The 27,552-nt window shown below is 43.1% G+C and overlaps 1 protein-coding gene across 5 annotated transcripts in view; it reads right to left on the reverse strand.

Annotated features, from left to right (window-relative positions):
• Positions 1–1,768: 1,768 nt before the first annotated feature.
• Positions 1,769–27,552, reverse strand: part of KTN1 (kinectin 1) — a 111,947-nt gene continuing 86,163 nt past the window's right edge. For 4 of the 5 annotated variants that reach the window (XM_075065783.1, XM_075065782.1, XM_075065779.1 and 1 more), the window contains 17 exons: positions 26,950–26,987; positions 25,433–25,523; positions 25,262–25,330; positions 24,788–24,825; positions 23,509–23,599; positions 21,392–21,478; positions 19,289–19,378; positions 17,590–17,670; positions 16,226–16,315; positions 16,050–16,142; positions 14,597–14,668; positions 13,954–14,037; positions 13,673–13,756; positions 11,148–11,231; positions 8,245–8,337; positions 3,484–3,607; positions 1,769–1,856 (listed from right to left, as the gene is read on the reverse strand). In XM_075065783.1, coding sequence (XP_074921884.1) covers positions 1,852–1,856; positions 3,484–3,607; positions 8,245–8,337; positions 11,148–11,231; positions 13,673–13,756; positions 13,954–14,037; positions 14,597–14,668; positions 16,050–16,142; positions 16,226–16,315; positions 17,590–17,670; positions 19,289–19,378; positions 21,392–21,478; positions 23,509–23,599; positions 24,788–24,825; positions 25,262–25,330; positions 25,433–25,523; positions 26,950–26,987 — 1,314 coding nt within the window. In that variant the 3' untranslated portion in view covers positions 1,769–1,851. The remainder of the gene's footprint in view (positions 1,857–3,483; positions 3,608–8,244; positions 8,338–11,147; positions 11,232–13,672; positions 13,757–13,953; positions 14,038–14,596; positions 14,669–16,049; positions 16,143–16,225; positions 16,316–17,589; positions 17,671–19,288; positions 19,379–21,391; positions 21,479–23,508; positions 23,600–24,787; positions 24,826–25,261; positions 25,331–25,432; positions 25,524–26,949; positions 26,988–27,552) is intronic. The other variant, XM_075065784.1, reaches the window with a different exon arrangement.

The raw sequence follows: 27,552 nt of genomic DNA on the forward strand, positions 1-27,552 counted from the left end.
CCCTTCCCACCCACCAATCATCCCATGCTATTTTCCTGCAACTTTAAGTGAATAACTTACCCTAATAGAAAGCAGGTTTAAAAACAAACAAGAGGAAGTATTTCTTCACACAATGCATAGTCAACCTGTGGAACTTCTTGCCAGAGGACGTTGTGAAGGCCAAGACCATAACAGGGTTCAAAAAAGAACTAGATAAATTCATGGAGGATATGTCCATTAATGTCTATTAGCCAGGATGGGCAGGGATGGTGTCCCTAGCCTCTGTTTGCCAGAAGCTGGGAATGGGCGACAGGGGATGGATCACTTGATGATTACCTACTCTGTTCAATCCTCCTGGGGCACCTGGCATTGGCCACTGCCGGAAGACAGGATACTGGGCTAGATGGACTTTCTGTCTGACCCAGTATGGCTGTTCTTATGAACAGAGATAAGAATTTATTTTTAAAAACATCATCATTCCCCCCTGCCCGAGACAGTCAGAGAAAAAACTTTCGTAAGTAGATCCCTGTGCGGATACACAAATCTGCAAAACTTGTCTGCGGATTTGCAGGGCTCTACCCTGGGGGCTGTTCAGCCCATCGTCCCGCTGGAGCCCAGGTGGAGAGAGCCACGTGGGCAGCTGTGGGGATCCTGCACAGAGTCACGGACCCTCCACCTGCCCTCGGCTGGACGGGCAGCCTGGGGGGCGGGTACACGGCCAGGGCAGCTCTGAGCTCTCCCTCCTCCACACCATAGGCAGGTGGATGTTCTGCCACGGCTCCCCGCAACTCCCCAGCTAGGTTCCATGCTGGCCTGGCCAAGGGGAGACCTGTGGAACTGCCCAGGCCCCCTGCCTAGGGAAAGTGGAGGCTCCACTGCAGCTCCCCATTGCTGCCCACCTGGCTCTTACCATTGCCGGTCTGCCGCTCCGAGCTGCCCCGTCTGGCTGGAGCCAGGTCGGGGAGAGCCGTGCTGGCAGCTGTGGGGAGCCACGGCGGACCCTCCACCTGCCCTGGGCATGGGGCCCAAGCAGCCCCTCTCCCAGTGTCCCTGCCCCCCCAGACACACTGACCAGGGCAGGTGGAGGATCCACAACGCGGTTTCTCACAGCCTCCCGCCCGGCTCTTTATATCCACATCCGTGCCATTATCTGCAGAAACGGTACACAGATATCCATGGACAAAGTGGATACCCGCGGATTTGCAGGGTTACATTCATAAGTCTCCCAGTTTGTGTTGCATTGTCTATTTGGAGAAGACCTCTGACGGAAACAGACTGGGCCTTGTACCCAGCACTCAAATATAGCCTGGTGCTATTCCTTCAGGGAGGAAGGCATGGAGCTTTCCTGGCAATGCCAATAAGTCAAGAAAAACAGAAGCACTTTCTGAATAATAAGCATCCCTTTAATCGCTGACACCATTACAAAAACCGATTACATTAGCAACCAAAAAAGGAGTGTTTACTTGAGGCTGAAGTCAGAGAGAGCTACTCCCAAAATGTATCTAAGTAAAACAGTGTACAACATCAGTATTAAAATGTTATATTTATTCTGTTGTTGTCGTCATTTCCCCGCTGGATTTTTCTGAACAAGTTTTACTGAGCAAAATAAAAGATAAAAGATTATACATTTACCGTATCTCCAGGAATGTAGAGGTCTAATTATCCAAACAATTTATATTATAAAACTAAATTCTGGAGGTGTCTACAGAGTTTTTCTTCTTTAAATCAGTAGTCTAACAAGAATTAGAAAAGACAAAACTCTGTTCAGTGTTTGACGAAGTAGAAAGGGTGAAAACATAAATAAGGCTTTAATTTGGCAAAATATAATACAATGCCTTCTGCAATCCTCAAATTAATGATTCCCCTGTGACTTCATTCTGCAAGAGAGAAAAAAAATCCACTTAAGCCAAGGAGTTTACAAATAATTACTGCTCAAAGAAATTCATGTACAGCAAACATTAGTTGAGTGGGTCATCCCAAAAACTAGGCTAGTGGTCACCTTGGTGGTAAAGTCCAGGACAGTATGGATGCTAAAGCCCAGTGGGTTGGGAGGATGATAGCAAAAAGTGATCATCATTCCATTGTTTATAATGCCTTGTTACCCAAGGTACAAAGCAGCTCTGAAGAAACTTGAGCTTCCTGATCCCTCAGAAGACAGAAGCCATTGAGATAAAAGAGTGGATACTAAGAGGAGGAGGAAGAAAGTACCTGTTCTAAATACAAGGGTGGGACAGCTCAGACACTAACTTCACTGAACCTCCTCTGTGTTCATGACCTAAAAACTAATGGCTAATTCTTATAAACTGAACCTCAAACTCTGTTTAGTCTGCTGTAGTAGCTCTTTCCATTCAGCCTGCGGCCTTTGCAGTCCTCCATCTCTCTAACTTCTAGGTTTCAGAGTAGCAGCCGTGTTAGTCTGTATCCGGAAAGAGAACAGGAGTCCTTGTGGCACCTTAGAGACTAACAAATTTGTCTGAGCATAAGCTTTTGTGGGGGGAGGGGGAGAGAGCAGCCGGAGGAGGGAGGGAACAAGGAAATGGGGAAGCTGCCCCGCCCTCCCGCAGGCAGGGCCACCCGGAATGCAGGGGCTTTAGGGGCTGCAGGGCCCTGGGCTAACGGGGCCCCAAGGCTCTGGCCTAGCAGCTCTAAAGCCCTTTTCGGAATGTGGCCCTGAGTCCTCCAGCCCGTGGCTGTGCAGCTGCCCCTGCTCCTCCTGAGTCCTCCAGCCCATACTCGCAGGGCCGCATTACGAAAGGGGCTTTAGAGCTGCAGGCCAGGCCCCTTAGCTGAGGGCCCTGCAGCCCCTAAAGCCCCTGTGTTCTGGGTGGCCCTGCCTGCTGGAGGGGGGTGAGAGGGCACCTCCCAGAATCATGGTTCCCAGAATCACGGCCATGGGGGCAGTGCCACACTGCACAGAGCCACCTGCACACCCCCTGCACCAAAGAGGAGCTGCCCCAAGTAAGTGCTTTGCACCTCCTGCCTGTCCCACCTCTGAGCCTCCTCCTGACACCCTGAGCCCCTTCCTACACCCTAACCCTAATCCAGACCTTCGAATCGCTGTATCACAAAGCGTTAAACCAAGATTTTCAGAAATAATGAAGCATATTCAATCACATTGCTCTCACTAAGAAATATTAATCACAAATTATTTTTTGAGAGAGCAAAAAGGGTTTTTGTATCATTAATACTATACAAAAATTTAAATAGTTTATTTCATCTTTATCTCATCCTTTTTTAATTTCTATTTTTTGTATGTTTTATGATGTACATAATATATTAGTACATAAATATAATTTATACATAAATAAATCTACATATATTGGGGGTGCGTGCTCAAAAAATTTTTCCTGATAGGGGTGCGCGATCAAAAAAGTTTGGAGACCACGGAGCTACACTACAATTTTATAGCCCCACGAGCCTGATTTAGCTGACATGGGCTGGCTGTGGGTGTCTTGCTGCAATGTGGACATACCCCAGGTTACAGCTAAAATATCCATTTCCTACCTACTAGCTGATAGTGTTCTTTTCCCTTTGAGAGCATTTGGCTTATTGACACAACCAGCTTCTTGAGGTGTCCTACATCTTGGCTTAGAGTCACTGCCAGGTTTAGTCTTTTTTCAGTCAATTCCTGAAATGGGAACGAAGAATCATTAATAGCTCATTTACAGTCAAATTACTGAGAGACCAGAACTAGATTCTCAATCCAAAATGACGCCTTCTTACGCACCGGTATACACCGTGCAACAATGACAACAAACAGGGGTATCTCCACACAGAGAACACTGGAGAAAGTGAAGGGCCCATTGATTCGGGACTTACACGTGCAGTGGGGTAGCCACAATGTGTCAGTGTCGGACTGTTGGCAGCTTAGCACCAAATAACCAGCAGGTCTCACTGAATATCTGATCAGAGTACAGGACGCACCCCATGAGGCATGTATATTGGGGGCGGAGATAGCATGGTTAGCAAGGGGAGCCAGAACGCAGCAATCTGACAGAATGATAGCAGCAGCTCCCTTGAGTGAGGCAAGTCCGTCTGTATCCAACTGTGGACCCGGCTGGCGGCCTGGAGGAGTGATGTACATGTGTAATTCTAATCGACCTGCTGATAGTGATGGTTGGGAGGGGCAGAGGAAATGGTTATCTAGTTTACATGAGGTGATGGCCCTCTACCATTCCCCATAAGCTGGCGTACAAGGCACCAATGCATTTTATAAACAGTTTGGTTTCCAAATTAATCTTGTTATTAGCAGCATTTAATGGTGGTCATACCCTGAGGCACAAAGCTCCAGCTCCTATTCGCTGGAGACGGAGCACAGTTCTAGTCCCAAGAGCAGAAAGCTGGCCTAGTATCAGCAGCACAGATTCATCACTGCTGGAGGAGAGAGCACTCCGATTCCGGTTCTGAACGCCTGCTGAGCCAGCTGCTGGCTGGCTGCTCACACTCCCTCTGCCTCCACGGGTGGTTCTTAGCCCAGCCCTAGGTAGAATCTATGGACTGACTCTCTACCCCTTTGGTGCACTTCGCTGCACTCACTTCATTCTAAAACAATTGGATATAAAGTTAATAAGGTTCTCAAACCGACATCTGATAGAGGACTATAAAATCTAATAAGATCTAAAAAGAGGTCACTCTCCTGATGCAATCAAAATAGTGTCAGCACTATTTATCCAAAATTCATATTTTGCATAAATAGATGACATGCAACTTCACTGTCCATTTATTCTGGATTCCAGAAGTCAAACTTGCTCAGGTAAAATTAGAACCAAACATGATATAAACCCCTATTTAGACTGCAAATATTTATTACTTTCACCAGACGATTCCACATAAGCTCATCCTACCAAAAAACCTTACATGTTACTATTTTCACTCGGTTCAGTAAACTCTGAAGCTGGAAGACACTGGCGGAGCTTTCATTTGCAAGTATCCACAAGTTTAAAAAAACCTGACCTCAGCGACTGCAATTATTGCAATACTTAACTGGAATACAGAAAGGCACTTTGAGTGAAATTTTCAAAAAAGTGTCCAGCATTAGCTTAACTCTGTTCTCATCATATCATTAGCAATTTTGCCATTAACTTGAGTGGGAACAGAGTTACGTTAATGGTTAGTACTTCTGAAAAACCCACCCTATTAGTTATGGAAAAATTACAATTAAAAGATCAGACAGAACCACTTTTAGAGGTGTTGAATATTAAGATATGGTTTCCAAGAGGTCCTCATCCTATGTTATCAGAACTAGTTCAACCACCACTAGATAATCTACTGAAAGGTAAGATTTTTGTAATAATCAAGTCTTAAAATATACAGCTTTAGTGAATGGTTTGTCCAAAACATGAGTCATCTTAAAAGGCAAAAAGTGATCATGGAAAAAAATATGTATCTCATTGGGCTAAGAGTATGATTGGATGCATCAAAAATCAATGAAGGACACTAAAATCAAACCTCCCAGCTCTGTCTTGGTGCCCCTGCTCGTCTAAGACATGTAGGTTGGTAAGAACGTGAGAGCTACGTTTGCACAGTAAGAGATCTGCAAACATGTTTCTCTACGGTAAAAATAACTGGGAATCTACATTAAATAAAGTAGCCACTATAAATAAGAATTAAAATCAGTGTATGCTGAATCTCAGCACTATGTCAAGTGTTTAACATGGATTAACAAGTATGATTGCAAGTTTGAATTGCAGTCTAGCAAACTAATGAGCCACAATTAACTGACAGCTGCATATGAGAGCACAACATATGGATTACACAACAATGAACTGGGACTGCTCCTCTCTTATGGTAATAGGTAAATGCTGTTTTTTATTCACTCTTACACCTCTTCTCCTCCAGCTGAGAGCTCTCCTCCCTCACTCTAATTCTGTCTGCGTCTCTTCCTTTCATATTCGTTGTATAATTTCGTTTCACTAATGGGGACTGGCTATAACTCTTGTTTTATTCATACCTCTTGGGGCCAAATCCCAATTCCCTCACTTAGACGTGGGCTCAGCCCGATGCAGCCACAGTTACAATTTCAGGGCTGCAATACACTTGCTGCTGTGTCTTCCCCATAATTCTCATAATTTTCCACCACGAGGAAAAAAAGATTCTGACTGGTGCATCCGCCATCATTCTCTCCTCTGCAGCTGGTGAAGAGGAGGGAATCTGTGCCAACCACTCCCTCGCTGCAAGCTTCCCACAGTCGGCCGCCACCAGCTCCCCTGTACTCAGCTATCCCTGGGCAGGTGGGGAAGCAGTATTTGCCCTTTGTACACTCTCTAAAAAGCCCTCCAATAAAAACATGTTGGAAAAGGAGCCGAAGAACACTCCCATCCTACTTATGCCTGCCACTCTCATCTTCCTGTCCAGACAGACAGTAAGCCCCAGTCACAGACTACACGGGGCATTCAAGTATTTAGTGCTGCAGTGGGGTTTTACGTTAGGATTCAGAGATTAGAAATGGGTAAGACTGCAACTGTGCTTTCAAAGGAGTGTACTCGCTAGGTAAGAAAGTGTCCAGATGTCTGTGTGCTATTAGAACTCACACAGCTCCTCTCTGTGAATTCAGACCTGGCATGTCCCTAGTGCTCAGTGAGGTGTCTTTGAAGCCATCCGGGTAAGCCAGGTGTTAACACTAAAGCAATGAGTTTAAATGTGCAATGGTTCAAGTGTAGTTTCCTTTTTAGTTCAGCAATCATAATTCAGAACTGACGGAGCAAAGAGGATCCTGCCTCAGTGCAGCTGGCAGTGATGGCCTCTGCGTGGAACATGACTGAATCTCCTGACCTTTGCGCTTGACATCTCTGTATGTTTGAAAACTCTCTGTATCATAAGGGAACTTCCCAGTTCTGAAGCTTAAATAGCTTCATGGGACCAGATGTGTCTTTGGCTGCGCGCTCCGTAGCTTGTGATGCAACAGTCAAGTAGTGTCAATGATTGATTGCTTTCTACTCTGTCATTCATTGAGTCTAATGACTGCAGAGTAAGGATTGTTCTATAGTGCTCTGTGGATAACTCTGCTCCATTAGGCTTCTAAAGTCACTTTTACCTTCAGTAGCAAAATGGAGTCAATTGAAATTGCTTGTCCCATCAACATTGGCAGCTCCCTCCCTCCAAACACACTGGACCCTCGCTAGAACGTGGGATTTGGGATCCATGCATGGTACCACGTTAACACGAGGACCACATTATAGTGGAGACCGCGTTAAAATGAATTTCAATGAAAGTAATTAAATTTGAGATCCATGGCTGCGACCGCATTGTATGCAAATTCGTGCTACATAGACGCACATTCTGGTGAGGGTCTGGTTTATGACATTTCTTCCACCCTTTGACAATGTCACAAGCTGAAGTAGACCTCCCCTAACATGGTTTAGCTTTTTAGCCCAATTTGCGTGCACAAACATGGTATGTGTGGGCTTATGATAGACATCCAAGATGTTTAACCAAGTCAGGCCCTCACGGACATTCACAGCTTGATGTTGGTTGTCCAACTCTGTAGCTGCCAAAATACTTCAGCTGTAACATTTTGATGACAAGAATCGCAAAATAGCCCCACACTCCAGAAAGCTGCCACACTGCAGCGCAAAGGGATTCTCCGGATCACTGCTTACTGAAATGCAGACCAACGAGATTCTGCTGCCACACCGGTCCAGGGTCATCGTGCTCCCAGTGCCCCGGCATCGGCTAAAGTGGGACTAAGACACTTCCAGTGGGCTGATGTGCTCCTCCCTGTGGTTCATACGGCTCTGACTGAAGGGGTTAAGCATGCGTGTTGCAATACTGAGGCAGGGACAAGCTGCCAGTCTCCATGTGGAATTACATGCTTCAGAGTTCCCATCAAATGCTTAATGTTTGAAGCTTATTTAGTTACAGGAAGATTGTTTTTAAGTGTCCCTTCATGAGGGAGAAGTGCTGTTAAAACTCTTCCCACCTGCCTGCACCCAAAGGACCACGCCAATTTTATTTCCATTTTGAAAACCCTGGCTCGTGAGTCAACCCTCTAGCCGCACCCCCAGAGGTGAACTTGAAAGATAAGGGGGTCATGCTGCAAATACCAGCCAAACCCAAGTGTAAACACCCTTGTGATCCTGAGCATTGAGAGGACACAGCTCAAGGAGGAAGCAGGTCTGACATTTTTCTGTGCTAGGTAAATCTCCTGACTCGATTTCAGTGCCAGTGGAATATTGTACGTTCTGCAGTTACAGCTCATTTCTCAGAGTTAACACTTTGCATAAGACCTGAATTTCCCCTGGAGACAGACTCAAAGAAAACACTCACTGGCTCTGAGCAACCATCACTGTTCTCGATAACGTTGGCATCCCCGGCAGCTTTTCCTATTTCTCTCTCAAGAGACGCCAGTGACTCCTGGGCCTGTAGGGAAAAAACAGAGGCAGCAATTAAAGGATGGGAAGCAAAGCACCTGTCTCCCTGCTAATGTTAGACACACAGGAAATAAGTGTTCTGGAGGAAACCTGTTGTATGTTCGTTCACTCAGGGGACCACGCTGTTCCTTGAGATAGACAGGTCTTCTTTCAATCAGGTATTTTGCATGTCAGGTTGGCTACATGTGAAAGTTATGCTAGTCAGGAATTTTAACAGCCTTACATCAAGATTAGGAAAAAAGTTCAGCAGCAGATAGTTTAATGTGAAAACTAACTTGAATAAGCATCTGAAACCCAGTTCGTGTATCTGCCATTTATGTAGAATACAATAAAAATCCTCTAGGATGGAGTGACTTCATTGCTGTTACTGTGGGAATTGATCAACACAGTCAGCCCATACATTAGGGTTACTGCACCATCACTTGCTTTGGTATTCTTGCACCTTAAATAAGGCCACTGATCTCTTTTTAATGTAACCCTGCACCCAGAAAGCAGAGCTGCCGTAGTCTTTTCCCCTTCTCTCCAATTGCAATGTCCACCCTGCCAACAATGCTGGCTTGCAGACCTACCTCTACCAAAGACGTCTTCATCTGTCCAGACTAAAAGCTTGGTGTGTCTGATATCTCCTCAAGGATATCTGGCAGTCAGCTGAAGCTCAGAGCTTTCAATCTTCCCCACCAAGGCCTCCCTGCTTCTTCCTCTCAATCACTGGAACACCACCATTATTCTGCCCGTCACTCAGACTCACAACCTGGGTGTCATCGTCAACTCAGATCTCTAAGTTCTCCTACCCAGGCAAGGTTTAAATCTTACCAATTTTTTCTGCATAACATCTCTAAGACATGGCCTTTCCTATCCATCCATTTAGCGAAAACTCCCATCCAGGCTCTCTTCTCGATTACTCAACATGAGTCTCTGCGACCTCGACAAACGCAATCCATTCAGAATGCTCCTGCAAAGATCAATTTCCTAGCCCATCATTTTGACCATGTGACCACTCTCTTCACATCCCTCCACTGGTTCTACCTTCTCTATTACAGCAAATCTAAGCCAGTGGACTTTGTTTTCAAGGCCTATCATTCACTATCAAGACGTGGACTCCAGCCTCCGTCACTCACCTATTCAATTTTCAAACAAGCACCTTTGTCCTTTTGCCCACGCTGCTGCTCCTCACTCTTGGGAGAAGCTCCCTACAAACATCTGCAAAGCTACTTCATCAGGGTCTTTCAAAACCCTCCTTAGAACACGTTTGTTCCATGATGCCTACAAAAGAAAACCTAACAGTTCGGCTCTGGTGCAATGAGACCACTGCCGTCCATGCTCACCTACACGGTCTCACTGATGCCTTTAACTCCTCTGTCTGTCTGTCCTCATCTATTGTCTCTTGTCTGAAATTGTAAGCTCTTTGGGGCAGGGACCTTCTCTTTGTTCTGTTTGTACAGCACTCAGCACAGAGGGGTCCTGGTGCAGGGTGGGGGCTACCGTAATCCAAACAATCATCTACAACCCTCAGAGCAGCTACAGAGAACACACACAACTTGAAATGTTACTGAGATGAGCTGTTCTTTACATGAGGATGTCAGTGGAACACACTGACGTGTCATATGAAAAACTCTTCCCAAGATTAAAAGACTGGCCTTACAACTGGAAAAGCTCCTTCAGCAAAATCAGGAAGAGCAAGAGTGTTATATCCATGTGGACCTAGGAAATAAGGGTTAGGACCTGCCCCGTACTAGCAGCAAAGAGTCCTGTGGCACCTTATAGACTAACAGACGTGTTGGAGCATGAGCTTTCGTGGGTGAATACCCACTTCGTCAGATGCATCTAAAGATCCAGACTAAACACAGCTACCCCTCTGATACTTGCCCTGCACTAGTGAACTCTGCTTTCGCACTTCTCCCGTAGCACTGAAGGGCATTAAAGCTGCCCTAAACGAGAAGCTAAGGGTTCCCTCAGCGTGGGAGAGTGACACAACCGGCCTCATGCAACCCCATCTCATCTGCCAAGCAGAACAGGAGCAACAGTGAGGCAGTTGGAGCGCACTGCGCTCCAGTAACCCCAGGCCTTTGCAACAACTTCTGTGGAGAAGTTACACACCAACACGATCTAAAGCAAACAGCCAGCCAGTCCCAGGACTGAGAGTGATGGAAAGGTGGCATCAGCTGCATCAAGCGAAACTTTCTCAAATCCAAGTATTGATCCTCGCCATGTGAGATCAATTTATATATTGATTAGCAACATCAGCATTTCTCACCCATCTTAGGTTATCCCTACTGCAAAACACATTCGCAACAACTGCTGGTAAAGAATCACTGATCTCATGCAGATATTTTTCTTTTCTAGATCTTATAACATTATAGGATCTATTCCAGCCATAAACAGGCATGCATATACCAAGTGTAACTCATTACTGCTAATGGTTACTGTTAAGTGCATATCTATTACATTTGCATCAGCATGAACGCTAATGAACAGAACACAGTTTTAAGCAGAACAATCACTGGCTACACAGCTTTTCAGTAGTGGCCTTCTGATCCTGTTCTACTCTCAAGTAAGCAGATATGTATCTTAGTCAGATAGTGCGTCCACTCTCCAAGGCCATATACAGTACCACTGTCTGGAAATCAGACTTCAGGCCCTAGAATTTACAATCCCACTCCGCAAACATTCAGTTCAAAATTTTACAGTCTGCCTGTATTTTAGCACAACGGAACTACAGATGTTATTAGTGCCTGGTTCAAAAATATAATCAAGCTTTTATAATACCTTAATCTGCATCCATTAAATAGCTTCCCTTACCTTAGGCAAGTCGCCAGCTACTTTCTGCCTCTCACTTTGATCAATTTTAAGTTTTGCTAGCGTATCATTTAACTGTGTTTTCAGCTGTAAAATAAAAAGACAGAGTAAGGCTCTTTTTTAATTAGTATCCTTCTTGGATTAATCCAGTGCATCGTTGATTGCAGAAGGAACAAAAATGACTAACACTTACTACACCCAGGGGATTAGTCAACATGTGGTACAAGATTTACAAGGAGAGCCAAGAAAGAGATTCAAATCTATAAAGTTAAACGAAAGGAACAAAAGCTAGAGAGAGAGAGAGTAGGGGTTAGAGTCAGTGTGACAACAGCATATGGTTTCAACTTTAATCTACGCTGCCAGTAAGAAAAGTTGATACCAAAAAAGGTTGATGTTTGACTTAATTCACAGCAAACTTCCAGAGTTTAGGATATTGCCATAATATATTACTAGCTCCGATCAAACTGTCCCCCCTCTACTAAAATTTGCCGTGCCTTTGTCATCGTAGCATAGCACCTACTCGTTACAAGCCATGTTCACTCCACCAGCATGCTAATGTCATGTTTAATGGTTTATCAAGCATCTATGAGAGATTGAAATGTTCATTGTGTTTAGACTTTACTATGTAGAACACTAAGATGTTTCAGTCAAGGAGAATGATTTCTAAAGAATGATTGTAATTTTAAATATATCCTTTCATTATCTGTATTGCTCTTTGACATGTATGTCAACTCCTCCAGGAGTGTGGCTGCAACACTTAATGCACGATCCTCAAAAGGGGCAAGTTCACTAGAAACCTTGAAGTGCTGCTTTGGTGTATTGCTGGTCATGCAGCACACGGTGTTATTGCTCACTCTTCTTGGGAACTAGCAGGGGATTAAAAAGAACAAATTAGGGTGCTCCAAATGCAGAATTCTTGTGATTTTCACTGTCTCTTTCCTCAAACTCTTGCCTGATGCAAACCCATCCAAATGGGAGAATATTCCTGTATGTTTTGTATGCAAGAGTACAGTCAGTCAGTTTGCTACCTCATTGTACAGGAACAAGCAGCAGGGAAAGTGAGGGAATGATAACGCCCCTACAGACATCACCAAGCCAGCACCTTTGGCCTGTAGTTTGGCTACCTTGCTAAGAAGCTGCGATTTTTAACAGTCACAGCTGTAGACTGAGGGGTGAACTTTGCCAGCAATATTCAAACGGTCAGACAGGCAGAGCTGTGACTGCGAATCCCTGAGTGATCCCTGTTAAAGACGTGCATTTCTTTAAACAAAGGCAATGTTCATTTTTTAAGGTCTGTTTCCTTCGGACATTAGGCATTGCACAGCAATAAAGTCAATTTTTGCTCTCCAGGGAGGAGGCTGCAGTTGTCAAAGTGGTTCTTACAAGCCAGGACTGGCAGATAAGCCCACAGAGAGGGCACTGTACCTGTAACACTAGGTAATCAGAAACCTCCCAGCATATTCAGAGTGGTGACACCAGGATGGGGAGGTAACAGCTGAGAGCTGGAAGAACGTCTGCATGCTAGCGACAATCTCACTTCACTTCTAGAACTACTAATCTCAAGGAGGTTTGGGTTTTTTAAACTTGAGAAGGCTTAATCTAGACCAGCTTTGCATGTAGGGCTGGTCAGCACGATACTACAATGCTGGGTTTACCATCCTAGCAAACACCCAAAACAGGCATGGAGACTAGGAGTGTGGAGAAAACTCTATGATTCTGGTCTGAAAGGCACAAAAAGCTCTGGTCACACACAGGCATATTAAGGCATCATCCATTCTCAGAGCTCAAATGCCAGCCCCCTGTGAAATGACGGGGAGTTAGAAAGGTATTTAAGTTGGATTAACCTTCACACTGGAAAATATGTAAATGGAGAAGCAGGCCAGACCTAGGTTCATCCAGCTCCACTTTGAAAAGCCTACCAGTGGCAGCATTAGTTATCAGGCAGTCTCCAGAATCAAAATGCCGCCTGGTGCATATTTGTATGCCAGTACCCAGAACAATCACTCGGCTGTTTCAGAGCAGCGATAAGTGACTGAGCAATGGGAACAAAACCAGAGAAGTTTGGGCCATTTCGTAGATGCAGAGTTCTTTCCTCTGTGCTTTTGCAACTCACATTATGATGGGTGTTTCGCACTCTTCTCCTTCGTGTTTATATGTACTGTTTGTGTTCTAGATATCTTTGGAAGAAAGCCCAAGGTGGATTTTCTATCTTAGGTTGATTGGTGCACACACATTTTTGGTAATTCAAGTGTCCTACATGCAGCTACACTTGTTTGTCTACATTACATGAAACACTGATCCTTCAGATATTTTCATACTTCAATAAGCTTTTTCAGGCTTAAGACTTTTCTAAAGAACCAGTCATGCTATATTAGGAGCAGAGAAAGATAAATTGTAAAAGTCATACGACAAAAGTGATACCGCAATGGACAAAAACACAAAGCCGAAGAAGTTAGCAGACAGACAGGATTTGGAATGGTTTCTCCATATATGCGTAATGTGAGCCCACTGGAGAACATGTTTCTTACCAAATTTAACTCTTCATTCTGTCTTACTGCTTCAGAATATGAATCATCAAGTTTTTTCTGCAACTCAGTCAACAGATCTTTGAGCTGAAATGAAGTTTAGAGTTTTTAGGACATGTCTCCTTAGGAAGCCTGTTTGTCTTCTGCTCTGTTATTAGTGTGTCCATCTACCCAAAAGTCACAAGCACCAACTCAACTCTGATAGTTAAAGGTTCTATCATTATGCCAGCTGACTGATTACCATAGAAAAGCAAAAGGAAAGTTGTTTTGTCAGTTATGGTTACCTCTCTGACTTCTGAAACATAAGTGGATCGCTCTGTTTCTGCCTTTTCTAGTTCACTTTCCAAATGTTCTCTCTCTCTTTTAAGCTAGAAACAAAACAAAAAAAAAAGAGTTAACATATAGTTTCCAATGGCTTCCTTTCATTGTTTTTTTTCCCCTTCAACATTACTGTTGAATATAAAATAATTAATTTATCTTCTCAAACCTTGCAGCTGGCACAGGTTGGCCATTTAAATTCAGTTTTGCCTAAGATTTATTTGAACTTTGAACATAAAAACTTCTAAAAAAAATGTTTGCCTGAAGTTCGGCTATCAAGACTAGAGTTAGAAGCCTCCAGAAGAGACCTCATTTCTGCAAGTGGGGAGCACCCAGTAGCTCCCACTAACTTGAACACTTATGGAAATTGGGCCATTTATGGAAGCACCTAAATCTAGTCTTAGGAGCCAAACTTCAGGCACCCACTTTTTCAAAATCTTTGCCAAAAGGTTTTAGAGCTGAATCTGCAACGCAGTTTAAAAATCGACAATACAAAACTGTTCTACTTGCGCAAAATAGTTCCCAAAAAGGTTTCAAATTTAAGAAGCGACTTAAGTTTTAGATATTATCGAACGGAAAGCTTCAAAGGGATAAAGTATTTAAACATACAGTTTCAGCTTCTTTGATTTCTTCCTTTAATCTCTCTATTTCATGCTCCAATGAACCGACTGAAGAGTGCATCTGCAGTTTTCAATACAGATGAAAACACAATTTAAGTTTATCAGAGATCTATCAGAGCCACAGTAATTCATCTAAAAACAGAATCTTGCTAAACATTTTGTAAAATAGTCCAAGTCTTGGGTATATTAAGGGGCCTTCCCTCCCACTCTCTCACATACCACCCCCCCCCTCATCACAATACAAGGAATTCTCTGCCTGAGATATTTCAATCCCAAACAAAAGACTCATTAGACAAGTACTAAACCAGGCCTCTATTATTCATACTAAGGCAAATGTCCTTCATGTTTGCTTGATGGGGAAGATGGTGTCCATTCATAACTAGAAATAGCTAAACCCAGCAGAGTTGGCCATCTTAAAAATCTGTATCATGACAGCAGATGGTACTGCATCTACAGTTAAAGACACCTCAGCCTGCTACAAATCTCTTAAACAAGAGGCTTATAATTCAGCTCTACACATTTGCTCCAGGTTGATAACCTGGATTTCAAATTCTCAGCCTAGAAGTAGTTTAGAAAGAATTTCTTTTTGAAAAATTGGTTTGACCTTTTTTAATTCTGGGGTAGGGACGGAAGCATGTAAGAGTTACAAGCCTCTTTTCTGCTGCTCGTGCTATAAATGGATCCTTTTCTAAAGGAAAGAAACTCGCAGCTGATTTTTCAGTCATGTTTTAACAGCTTCAGAGAAATGGTTATGAATTGACTGTAGCTAAACCTTGACACAGCCACCCGGCTCTGTATACACTGATGGATCATTGTCTTCATAATACCAACTGCCAGTGAGAAAATAGAAGACTGAAAGAAGTACGGACAGTGATTTACTGGGGCAGAAGAATTGAGATTCTAGGACACGTCAGTAGGACACTTGGAATTTGTTAGTTACAGCACTCTCAGCTTCCTGTCCTATCAGCTATGCCATGTTTCTGTGCACTATTAAACAGTGCCACCCCAGAAACAGCTGCATCGCAGCAGCAGTGAAAGAAAGGAGTTCACTACAGTTGTACATGTACTTTGTAAAATAATTTGAGTTCCTTTGGGATAAAAGACAAAAATATTTATTTTCTTTGTTCTTACTACTATAAGGAACTGTCCCATAAATCTAAGGCACTTTGTAATGCCGTAAGTGTGTAGAGGTCTCTCTCCAAAACAGGGATGATCTTACATATAGTATCACAATGCAGCAAGGCCAGCCCTTGATGTTACAGTCAGATACACTGGGTATTTTATTACACTGATTACAGACTGATTTAATGTTACATATAAACAGTGGCTAGGAAGTCACCTAACAAATGAGGTTTGCAAAATATTCTAGTGTTAGTCTGAACCACACACAAAACATCCAAAAGAAATGAAAAAAGGCTCAGGACACAGATCTTTATAAATACCTGTCTAAGTTCCTTCTGTGACTCTTCAATTTTTATTTTCCATTTGCCCTCCTCCTCTTCCACACTACTCTGTAGTCTTTGTAAAATCCCCTCCTAACACAGAATTTTAGTTAATTTCATGATAGAAAGACTGGCAGTTTGCAGTGTCATTGGGTGACAGTGACATGGTTCCCTACCGTCTCTGCAAGGACTGCCTTGTACTTCTCACACTCCAGCTGTAACATTATATGCATTTCCTCAGCCTCCTTCAGCTTCTGCTCCATAGCCTATGGGAGAGGAGAGAAATCCCACAGATTTTACATCAATTGACATAGATCTATGTTCCATAATTAACCATCTTAATGTAACTATCAAGCCCTATGTTATACACAGTTACAGGACTTCATTCTGCAACAGCATGGAAAGGGAAACCTTCAAATGACACCAGGTACAACATTCAGCTAAGGTTCTTCTATGTTTCTTTAACCTTTGTAATTATAAATGAGTGTGGGGCTACTGAAAACAAGAGGTAAGCTTCACGTGCTCTAATAGTACAGATCTAACGGAAGGGTTTTTAATATACTGCAGAGCCTGGGAATGCTGTGCCAGGCATATGAACGAATACTGGTTTTAGCAGCACGCAACTGCATGCTGCATAAAGTGTTCCAGTACACTGGGTTATAATGAAGTGTTTTGTAGATGGCTGACTTAAGTTAATCAAGAGCTATAAACGTGAGCAGTTTTCTCTAAAAACAGAGGACGAGTAACAGCTGGTGGTGTGTTTCAGCACATTACCAACAGTGAGACTCAATGTTTATTAATGTCACGACACTGCAGCAGCAGTGGAGAGGGAGGGGAAGTTTATCTGGAAGCCACTAAAGAACGGTTAACCTGCTGTTCAGTCAGTCAATGTGACCCTCTGAGGCTTGCTGTCCGCACAGATGCCACATGTCCATGTGTGAAATCAGATGTGTGCGCCCGTTGGAGCCACACCTACACCCTAGATCGCCTCACACACCCCCAGCCTCCATGCCAGGGCATAAAGGACACAACTGTCACTCAACTCCTTCACCAATACGGCATCCAGAAGATTGCACTAATTAACAGTAGCCCAGAAAAGCAGGCAGACACTGCTGGGGTTCAGTCTCCTTGCCACAGGAGGCAAGAAGGAAATGAGGGACATTTGGGCCCACTCCACCCATCACACATTTGGGTGAGTGGGATACAAGGAAACCTAGGGTGCAGGTGCGGCCCGAACAGACACCGACCACCAAAAGAATCTCGCACGCAGATGGCATGTATGCTCCAATAATAGAATCCACATGGACAAGTTCTCAAAGGAACATCAGTTCTTTTTACATCACTACGTAGTGTCGCTCTCACAATTTTGCAAGATTTTGTTTGCCTTTTTACAAACTGTTCAGATCCCTTCATTACAGATAGTTTGTTAATATCATTATGGATGTCAGTTTTTATGCAGCCTGTTATCTGATTTGAACCTCATAAGCAATTTAAACAGATCTGTGCTACACACAGGGTACCTTACCCTATTTGTACTGACCTTAACTTCCTCTGACCCTGAGGCCTCTTGTAAATATTCGCTTGCCATCTTTTCAAACTCATGTATCCATTCCTTGTGACTCTGTTAGGAAAGATGCATACAATTAAAACCATCCACAATTTAAAATCTGAACAGGGAGCTTATTTTAGAAACACTTGTCTCCTACCGGAAATTATGGTGTGGATTTTCAACGTTCATTGAGTGGGAATCTAATGCATAGTGCCTATCTGAAGGAGTTGCAGATTCAGTTTTGTGCACAAACTAACTTGACAGTTAAGAGTTCCAGAGAGAGTGACACATTTCAAAATGGTAGCTTCCAAAGGGGTAGAGACTAAAAACTTGTGCATTTATGTCATCTGTAGATGCTAGGATGTGACAACAGGTATTTCTGGGGATGTGGAGAGCATCATTTCTCAAGATCCCTGTACATGAAACTACGAGGAGTCTGGTGGCACCTTAATGACTAACAGATTTATTTGGGCATAAGTTTTCATGGGTAAAAAACCCACTTCTTCAGATGCATGGAGTGAAAGTTACAGATACAGGCATAAATATACTAGCACATGAAGAGAAGGCAGTTACCTTATAAAGTGGAGAACCAGTGATGACAAGGCCAATTCAATCAGGGTGGATGTGGTCCACTCTCAATAATTGATGAGGTGGTGTCCAATTACTGAATTACTGATTGAATTGGCCTTGTTTTTACCCATGAAAGCTTATGCCCAAATAAATCTGTTAGTCTTTAAGGTGCCACCAGACTCCTTGTTGTTTTTATGGATACAGACTAACACGGCTACTTGTACATGAAACTGGCTATTGCCACACAGACGCAAAACCTCACCAGGAAGGTGGCTATGTAAGAGCATAGGCGCCAACTCCGTTGGTGCTCCAGGGCTGAAGCACCCATTGGAGAAAAATGGTGGGTCACCAGAAGCCTCCCTGATCAGAACCTCCTCCTTGCCAGTGGCCCCACCAATCAGCACCTCACCCTACCAGTGTCTCCCGCCCGCCACAATCAGTTGTTCAAGGCCATGTGCACTTGGGAGAGGGTGTAGAAGAGGGTGGGAAGAGGCGGGGGGGAGGGGAGCCTAGGGCATAGCGGGGGTCAAACATTCCCTGACACAGTAGAAAGTCAGCACCTCTGTGTTAAGTGTTTATTTTAAATACTCCTAAGATTTTAAAACAAAATCGAGCCCCAGGCTTTGTAGGCTTGATTCCTCTCCCTCTCAACGCATTGAGGTGAACTCTCAGAATCATGCACATGACTTTCATATCTTTGAAGACATTCTGGACTCAAACCAAACCAGTTTCGTCGCTGGTTATAAAACTACTTTAGAAACAGCCTAAAAAAGGTCTGTTAATGGGAGTTGAGGGGAAGGCTCAGCCCATGTGGAAAATCAGGCCAGTAATGATTTATATTGCAGCAGAGCCCAAAAAGGCTCCAGTCAGATATTGAGGCCCCTGTGCTAGGCAGTAAACAAGTACCTGCCCTAAAAAGTTCGCAATCTTGGCAAATGTCAAGATCTAACAGGTGGCTGACACAGATCCTGGGGAGGCAGCATGAGGCAACAGTAACATAATTTTTTATTTTGCAGAGACTTGCTGTGTGCACCATGGGTCCAGCTGTTACCAGCTGGCAGGGTACGTAAAGAGTATGACAGTTCAGATGCAATGGAATGCACATACTAGCTTATCTTACCAAGTTGGAAGGAAGAGAGACCTTGGGATACAGTTTCTGCAGCAATTCTCTAGTTTCCATCTCCACAGTCTCCAAGTATTGCTGCCTTTCCTGCATTGAGAGAGAGAATGGGTCTCATGAAGCAATGCATTTCATAGACATGGCAATATCCTTTTCTAGGCCTAAAATCATGCATCTAAGCCAAAGCTTAGTTTTAGACTAACACGGGATCCATTATTTCAAATATGGCCAAAATTTTTCTGAAACTGAATTACTTCAGAACTTGGCCTTCACATCGTTTCTGATTTTGGGTTTTTTATTTGCGTAACATTGTGCTCCGATCTAAAGCATTCCTATGGAATTTTATAGGAGTGCTCAGTCACCCTGTCAGAACATGGACTACACTGTGCAGAGAAAATGCATACTCAGATTATGGACAGTTTCAGAGTAGCAGCCGTGTTAGTCTGTATCTGCAAAAAGAACAGGAGTACTTGTGGCACCTTAGAGACTAACAAATGTATTTGAGCATAAGCTTTCGTGGTGGGCTGTAGCCCACGAAAGCTTATGCTCAGATTATGTAGACACTTCAAATCAGTAATAAAAACTAAGTGATATTTTAATAGTAAAAAATTAGGAATTGGACCTTAGAAAGAAACTACATTGGTTCTGATCAACTTTATCCTTTTTTTTTTTTTAAATCACCCCAACAGAACCCCCTAATTTATAATTATAAGGCAAAGAAGAAACTGTGTTAATGCACATTTGAACCAGGCCAAGAAAGCAATGTTATCTTTTCCAGATTTTATTTTACTATACTTAACGGGTAGCTCCTCCCTCCCGCCACCTCTCTCAGAGCCCTGGATGAAATGGAAAATCATCATTAGAGCTGAATGAGATTCTATACGTTTCCTTTGCCTTTTTTGTGTGTGTTTTACAGTTTGTGGCAGTATGAGCCCAATGACAAAACAAAGTATTATTTTCGGGTACCTTAATATTAAACAGAACCACCTATGAAATGTTTGGTTACCATATTTGTAATAGATGGGTTAGTATGGCCTTTTTGCCAGTCAGTTAACACATTCCTCTTTATTCAGGATCTTTGGATCTATTTTGAAACAAGGCAAGCTGTACCAACTGTGCTCAAGGGAAGCATTCCTCACTAGTACAATTTTTTTTTTTTTTAAATTTGATTTGTAGATTACTGAGCCTCCTACTCTGCAGTTACTCAGCCGAAAGTGACATCTGCAGCCTTAGTAGTTTGAGATCCAGTGTCAGAGACAGATGGGAGAGAGACGAGGCCGTGAAGCTGCACAGTTAAATTCAATGTTAGCTTTCAGCAAGATAGGCTTCACCAAAAGACGCAAATGCCAGTTTCATGAAAAATCGTCAGATTAAGAAAGAGCAATTAAATGTAGCGAGAAGCAGCTACATACGTCTATTTCTCAGAATGCTGGGCTGAGCTAGAGCATGCAGCTTTCTTTTGAAACAACTTTGAGATTCAGTGCTATTTCCCCCTTCCTCTGGCTAGCTGACCCTCCCCCCAAACATGCTTTTCTTTCCTTTTTTTAAATAAAGCAGCACTTCTATTATTTTGACATTTCAGGACTTTCAGGCCAAGTTTCCTTTCAGAACAACCCATTCACAATTCCATGATTTCACTCTGAACATGTGTTCCAGTGGGAGTTTGAGCTTCCCATTCTTTCAGGAATATGAATTTCCCACTGAATTGGGGGGCACGATTTTTATCAAGGTTTTTTAAAATAATCCAGTTGTTCCTGTTCATTAGGCAATAAACTCATTCAGCCCGACACCAAAGAGAAAGGGCACTGACCACTGAAAGCAGTTCAGGCATAAGTGTTACAGTCTGGCTTTTGACAGTTCACCACAAGGATAATGATTCTAACAATTATGCAAATAAAAACAAATCAGCATGCCCACAAATTAAGAAAAATAAAAGTAATTTAAGACGACAGGTAGAAGCAGAGGTGAAAGTATATGAAAGCTCATTCAGAACAGACTATTTAAATTGCAGTAAAAGTTAAATGCTTCAATTTGAATTAAAAAAAACCAGCTGCAGATTTGTTTCTAGCTTAATGCATTGTTTCTACCAGTTAACCTTACAACCTTGGCAGTCTTGTTCACTTTGTCCTGCAGCAATTTTTCAGTTGATGCCAATGCTTCCATTGCTTTCCAGTTTTTCTCCCGAAGGTCCTAATCATTTTTAGAAAGAATGATTTCAGTTCATCCAATATTCAAACTGTTTTTGCTTTTACTTCAGAGGTATATTTTGCATTACACTCAGTAATTTGCATTTAAATGCTGGTTACTGCAAGATGATTTTGCTGAATAAGATGACGTACACTAGCAAAAACGAGTGTGATGTTTAAGAGTTTGAATGAAGAAAGAAAAATGCCAATTTCCCACACATACACCCACCCATGTATTCAGAATTGTTCCCGTTGTTATTGTACTGCAAGCATATTATTACTGGGCTAACAACCCTGCACTTTGACTGCACTTGTGAGAGGAAAGAGGAAAGTGCTCAGAAGTGAGGAACAGACACCAAACCACAGATTACAAAACAAAGCTTAGGCATGTGGAGCTGCATAATCTAGAATGACGCTAAATACACATGGAAGTGTATATGCTTAAATCCCAATCCTGCAATAGGATCCCCACAGGTAGGTCCTTGCACCCAAGCATGGGATCAGGGCCTCGATTTGCATTATTACACAAAACTCATCCTCACTATATGGAATTAAAAAGACCCCAGCTTCATTTCTATCTCATCTCCTTTAATTTGGGAGTTTCGCCAGAGTGATGAGCACATTCCCAATCTGCGCGTGAATGATGCAGTAATTTGCTGTGCTCCTACTTGTTTCTTGGCAAGGACATCAAGCATATTCTCCACAAGATAGATCATATTTCACAGTTTGGAGTCTGAGGTAATTAGGTAACAATGTGAAGATAAATATTACACCTCCGTTATCTGGAAAGGGAAAGTTGCTGGGTTGGGAAGAAAGACTGCTGGTACTTGGGAACTTGCCTTTTCCAGCCTTCAAGACAAACAGTAAGTCCTTGGCAAGTTACTGATTAGACCGCTGCATTTTTAGTTACTAGACAAAAAGCATGAAGTCCAAACGTCCATTCAACATTTCTGCATCACCACTTCTGTCGCCTGAAAATCTCAACAGCAATGCAATCGTTACAGAAAAGCAAGCAAGTCCCAGCTAAACTGTGGCGTGAACCTAAAGGTGTGCTCTCCCATTAGCCTTAACTGGAGTTGCATGTGCAGTGAAGGGGGCACGAACACCTGGCATTCCACAGAATATGAGCCAGGAATACAAGAGATGAGGTCAATTTACTTCCCCATGCTGACTATTCTTTGAGAACACATGTTCATTGGTCAACTCCCCACCATTTCTGGCTTTGCTTTGAAGCTGCTGTTGCTCACCACAGACAGGCTAGCAAGTTCTCTTCTTAGCATTTTCTTCTATTACAGGTCTCCCTTTTACATCAGGCAGCCATAATTTTCTTGACTCATGTGCATTAGAGATTCTTACACGCTGTTTTGCTTTATAAATAGGTTTGATCTGTTGGATTTGTCAATGTTTATATATTCATTTTCTCCTATTAAGACACCCATAGCAACCATGGGCTCCAGACTCCTGTTGTCCAGCCTGGCGCAGATTATGCATGTTGTGGAAGCAATGCAGTAGGTTAATGCACGAGAAGAGATGACTGCAAGCACCACTTTGTTTCACCCATCAGTTGATGACCGGAGCGGTGCCATGGCTGCAGTAGAATGGACACTTGCTGCCCTTCACCTTTCACTGTAAGAACTGGGATTATACATTTTTAGAAACGGGGGAAGCCAGATTTGAATCATGAGGGTATTATTTTTCTGTGCTGTCCAACACACAAATCAGAGAACTGTAACCATCTTTTTCTCCAGTGAGACTCTAAGTTTGACAGTACAGTTAACCACGTTAAATTTACTTTTATGAGAATGCCATTAGATCTTACTCTCCAGCAATTTCCCCTTCCCCAGTGGTTAAGAGAATGTACAAAGATTTAACAGCAAAACTCAAGTGTTTGGCAAACTAAGGGATTCTTAGGGTAGCTGTCAACTTGGTACAGGGCTATAGAACAGAAGTTGTTTTCATGGCAGCAGAATATTGGGCACTGTTTAGTTTTGTGCACGCAGAAATATCCCTTGAGTTTTTGAAGAATTTACTTACATTGTTCTTTTTCCTCTGTTGCTCAACAGCATTTTTCAGGGAGCCTAGCTCATTTCGGAGATTGGTGATTTCGGTCTCTTTCCCTGCAATACTGAATTAGCAGAACAGTCAGTCACAAATCTTCACATGCAAGATACTTAGAGTGAAATATTGAGATTTTCTCCTTCTGCCACTTTGCTTGTAGTGAAGGCAGATTAATGTAGCCTGCATGCAAAACAGGGCAGTTTTGGAGAGATCCACCCATCTTGCACAGCATCATCATCATGCAGTACTCATTGAACAAGTGTGCAATTTCAAACACCTAGTCCTCATCTGAAAGGTCTTGCATAATTGTGCCATTACATCTTTGTTCGTAATCCTCCTCTTGCTTCCAATGCTTTTGTCTTACTGCTCATTTTAGTCCCCCCCCCCACTCTCCCCTCCCCCCAGCACTTAATCTGACTGCCCCTCTCTTTGGGCCAGTGCCCCTCCCTCATTGCCTGCCAGACTCCTTTCTTCAGGTCACTCCTCAAAACCCATTTCTTCCAGAAACCCTTTTCAAAAGCTCATCCTTAGTTATCTACTCCCTCCACTTCTGCAAGGGATGTTTTACTTCCTGTCTATTTTAGATTGCAGCCTCTCTAGAGTAGGGAGCATGTCTGCCTGGATACGTAGAACCCAGTGCAAGGTATTCAGCAGTATTTAAGTGATTGTAAACCAAGTAGAGAAAAAAATGTGGCACATTTTAATGCATGAGAACGAGAGCAAGAGACCATTACATACACTGTAAGCAAGCACTGCATAACCTTTAACACAATTCTTTCAGTATGCTTCACTTCTAGCTTGTAACACCCTGTCATTCCTGAGCTTCTCCTCAAGATGAAACTTAGGCCAGCCAGGCAATTTCATGATATGCACAAGAATGCACTGGGAAGCAAAGATCTAAAAATTCACTTTGCTTCGAACCTTAAATGAATTTTCATCTCAGCCACCAGAAGGGTAAGGTTAGCCCATTAACCTTGAGCGTATTTAAATTTAAACTCTAAGAAATGGCTTGCTTCCACTGTGCCCTCAACATAGAATGAGAGATTCAGGGTTTGCAGAACACCTGAGCTACCGATTGCGATTCAGAGAGCTACATCTGTGAAGCTCCAATTTACCAGACACCTAAGTTATTACGGTCATTTCTCACTTGCATGCCTGATGCTTTTGAAAACCCATTTGGTTTGTAGTAGGTATGAGTTTTCAGTGCAATAACGGAAGTCACGTGTATTAAAAGACAATTACCAGCAATACTTACACTTGCAGCAGCTCGTCGCTTTGGACAGCCAGAGACGCCTACAAACAGATCAGAAATACATTAAAACGGATTAACAGTAGCTGGGAGTGCTGTTGAGGAGGTGCCTTGCTTTGCTCACCAGCGCTCCCTGCCAGATCAAGCAGCAACATTAGCAGCCTCCTGTCCAGTCTTTTCGGCCAGAAGGTTGGTGACTGCGAAACGTGGCCTGAAAGGTAGTGAATGCAAAGCAGGGGAGCAATGTGGTGGGGTAATCAAGACTGCAGCATGGATCCAGACCCACAAAATAAGGTGGAGAGTAGGGACAGAGGGACCAGATATCCAGCAACTGGGAAACAGTTACAAATTCCCCTAACATGTCTTTAAATTGTTCCAGGATTGGTGCAGCTGATAAATAATGGGGATTAGCCTGCTGTGCATACTCACAGCAACGAGCCCCATCAACGTCAGTTATCAGAGTCAAAGTGGGAGTCGTACCTGCTTATGAGTCTCCTGCTTTAATTCTTGGATTTGCACTTTAAACAATTCGCTTTCTTTCTGTGCCTCCTGTATGAAGAGAAGCGATGACATTATCTTCACACTCATGCACTCTTGTTTACCACTCAGGACACTAGTGCATAGGATGCCGATTCCCCATTAACATCTCACCTGTAACTGTTTTCCTATGTTTATAATTTCTCTCCCCCTTTCTTCTAACACAGCCTCCATCTTCTTCACCTCTTCTTCCTTCTCTTTCAATCTGTGATGTTCATTCAGGAAATCAAAAAGTGCATTGATTAAAAAATAAGCACCACTCTGGATAAGAGAGTTTGATGCTCTAAAGAGGGCTAGCTTCACAAGAGTCAAGAAATTAAGCCTGGACATTTACAGGATATACATTACATAAGATGCTGCCAAGCAAGGTCAATCCACAGGGATCACCACAGCACAAAGTAGTCTCCACATACAAGCAATCTATGATCTCTGTGCCAAGAAAGCCAAAAATAGCACCAGCTGTGATACTGCAGATACCTGCCCACTAAGAACTGGCTGGAAGCTATTAAGTCATTTTCACGTGTCACTAAACAGCAAATTCATTTAGTCACCATCAACGTACATAACATTCAAACCAGAAACAGGCGAAAGGTCACAAATCCCCCTCCAGCTAGCTCCCTAGAAGAATTAAACTTGGCTTCTGTGATTTCAACCTGGAATCCCAGGTTTGGCCCAGAAGTAGCTAGAGTGTCACCTGAGGCACATGGCCAGGGACAATGTTTCAAGACTGTGGAAGGCGAGTCCATCTCTCTTTTATTGGGCTGAACAGGCGTGGGACATTACCGAGCGTTGTGATGGATTCTCCATCACTGTCAGTATAGGCTAGTATGGGCGGACTAGATGTTCACAGTGGTCCCTTCCGGCTTTATAATCTATGAATTGTCTCTCTCAGAAGCACAGTAAGCTATCTGAATCTAAAGACGTTTAAAGCAACTCTCTTATGAAACACCAAATACACGCATCCATTATCTCTCTTCATGTTAGATAGTGTCACACTAACGGTTCACATGAAAGCAAAAAGACAATGGAAAATGTAACTTTACAAATCTAGTGGTAGAGTGCTTCAGGAGTCCTGTGGAGGTAAATCAGCCATCTGTATCTCTTGTTGTTTAGTTGGTTGCTGCCTGAGTGAGTACTTCTAAACAGCCCGTAGTGGCAAGTTGATCTCAGAACCCAAGGTTCAGTTTAAAAGTGCCGTGTACATAGCTATTTTTAGCATGGTAGTGCAAGCCCAACCCTGTCAACCTGCACTTGAAGGCTCGCTGCCAGGACAAGGTGGACGTACCCTTTGATGCTGTATAGACCCTGGCCACTTTGTCAAATATATACTTAATGTCAAGGTAAATGGGGACAGAACAGAATACTGAGAGTGCTGAACACATAAGAGCTCTTAAGCATGTGTTAAGATTCTAGTGAAATTAAAGAAGCCTCTATGATCACTTCCTTCTGCTCTGTGTATGCACATTAGTATTTAGTCAGGCTGATGCACTTCTATCAGCACTAAAGCTTATTATAGCGAAGAACATGAAAATTCCCACAGTGAAGTCCCACACATTTCAATTTAAGATAAATCACAGCACAGAGACCAGAAAGCACAGAAGAGGACACTTGAAGCTGCTAGGCATACTTACAAGATCTCCAGATCCTGGATTTGTGACACAGCAGATACCTATCAAACACAAACATTCAGATCCATACTGACAGCACAGTAAACACCTTCAGTTTAACAGTGAATATTTACATCAGTCGGAATGACGACACCTAGCTCTTATAGAATGCTTTTCATCCGTAGATCTCAAAACACTTCCCAAAGGGAACTACAGAGAATGAAGTGTCACTTTTCTAGGGAAGACCAAACGGTTTTAGGTCAATTGAGTTTAAACATTTATATTGCTCCAAAACCACGACACCAAATTTTAAACAAAAAACCCACAAAACTGATGCCAACTGGTAGAAATCTAACTCAGCTAGCCTCTACCACCTCCAGTGGGACAAATTACTCCGTGACTACAGGACTGACTTAAGACAGAGTGTGTGTTTGGCACCATCTCTTGCCCTCAGGAAAAATGAACCAAATTTCAGCACTGCAGAGTTAATTCATGCAGCAGCAACCTACCTTGAGATCATGCTGCATGCCAGCCCTTTGGTGCCCCATGTAGGGAACAAAGAGCAAAATCCCAGCCCATCACAACTTCTGTGATAAATCAAAGGGGAAAGGCACTCAGATTCCAGGC

Source organism: Chelonoidis abingdonii, chromosome 4 (genome assembly GCF_003597395.2).
Source record: "Chelonoidis abingdonii isolate Lonesome George chromosome 4, CheloAbing_2.0, whole genome shotgun sequence".
Lineage (NCBI taxonomy): Eukaryota > Metazoa > Chordata > Testudines > Testudinidae > Chelonoidis > Chelonoidis abingdonii.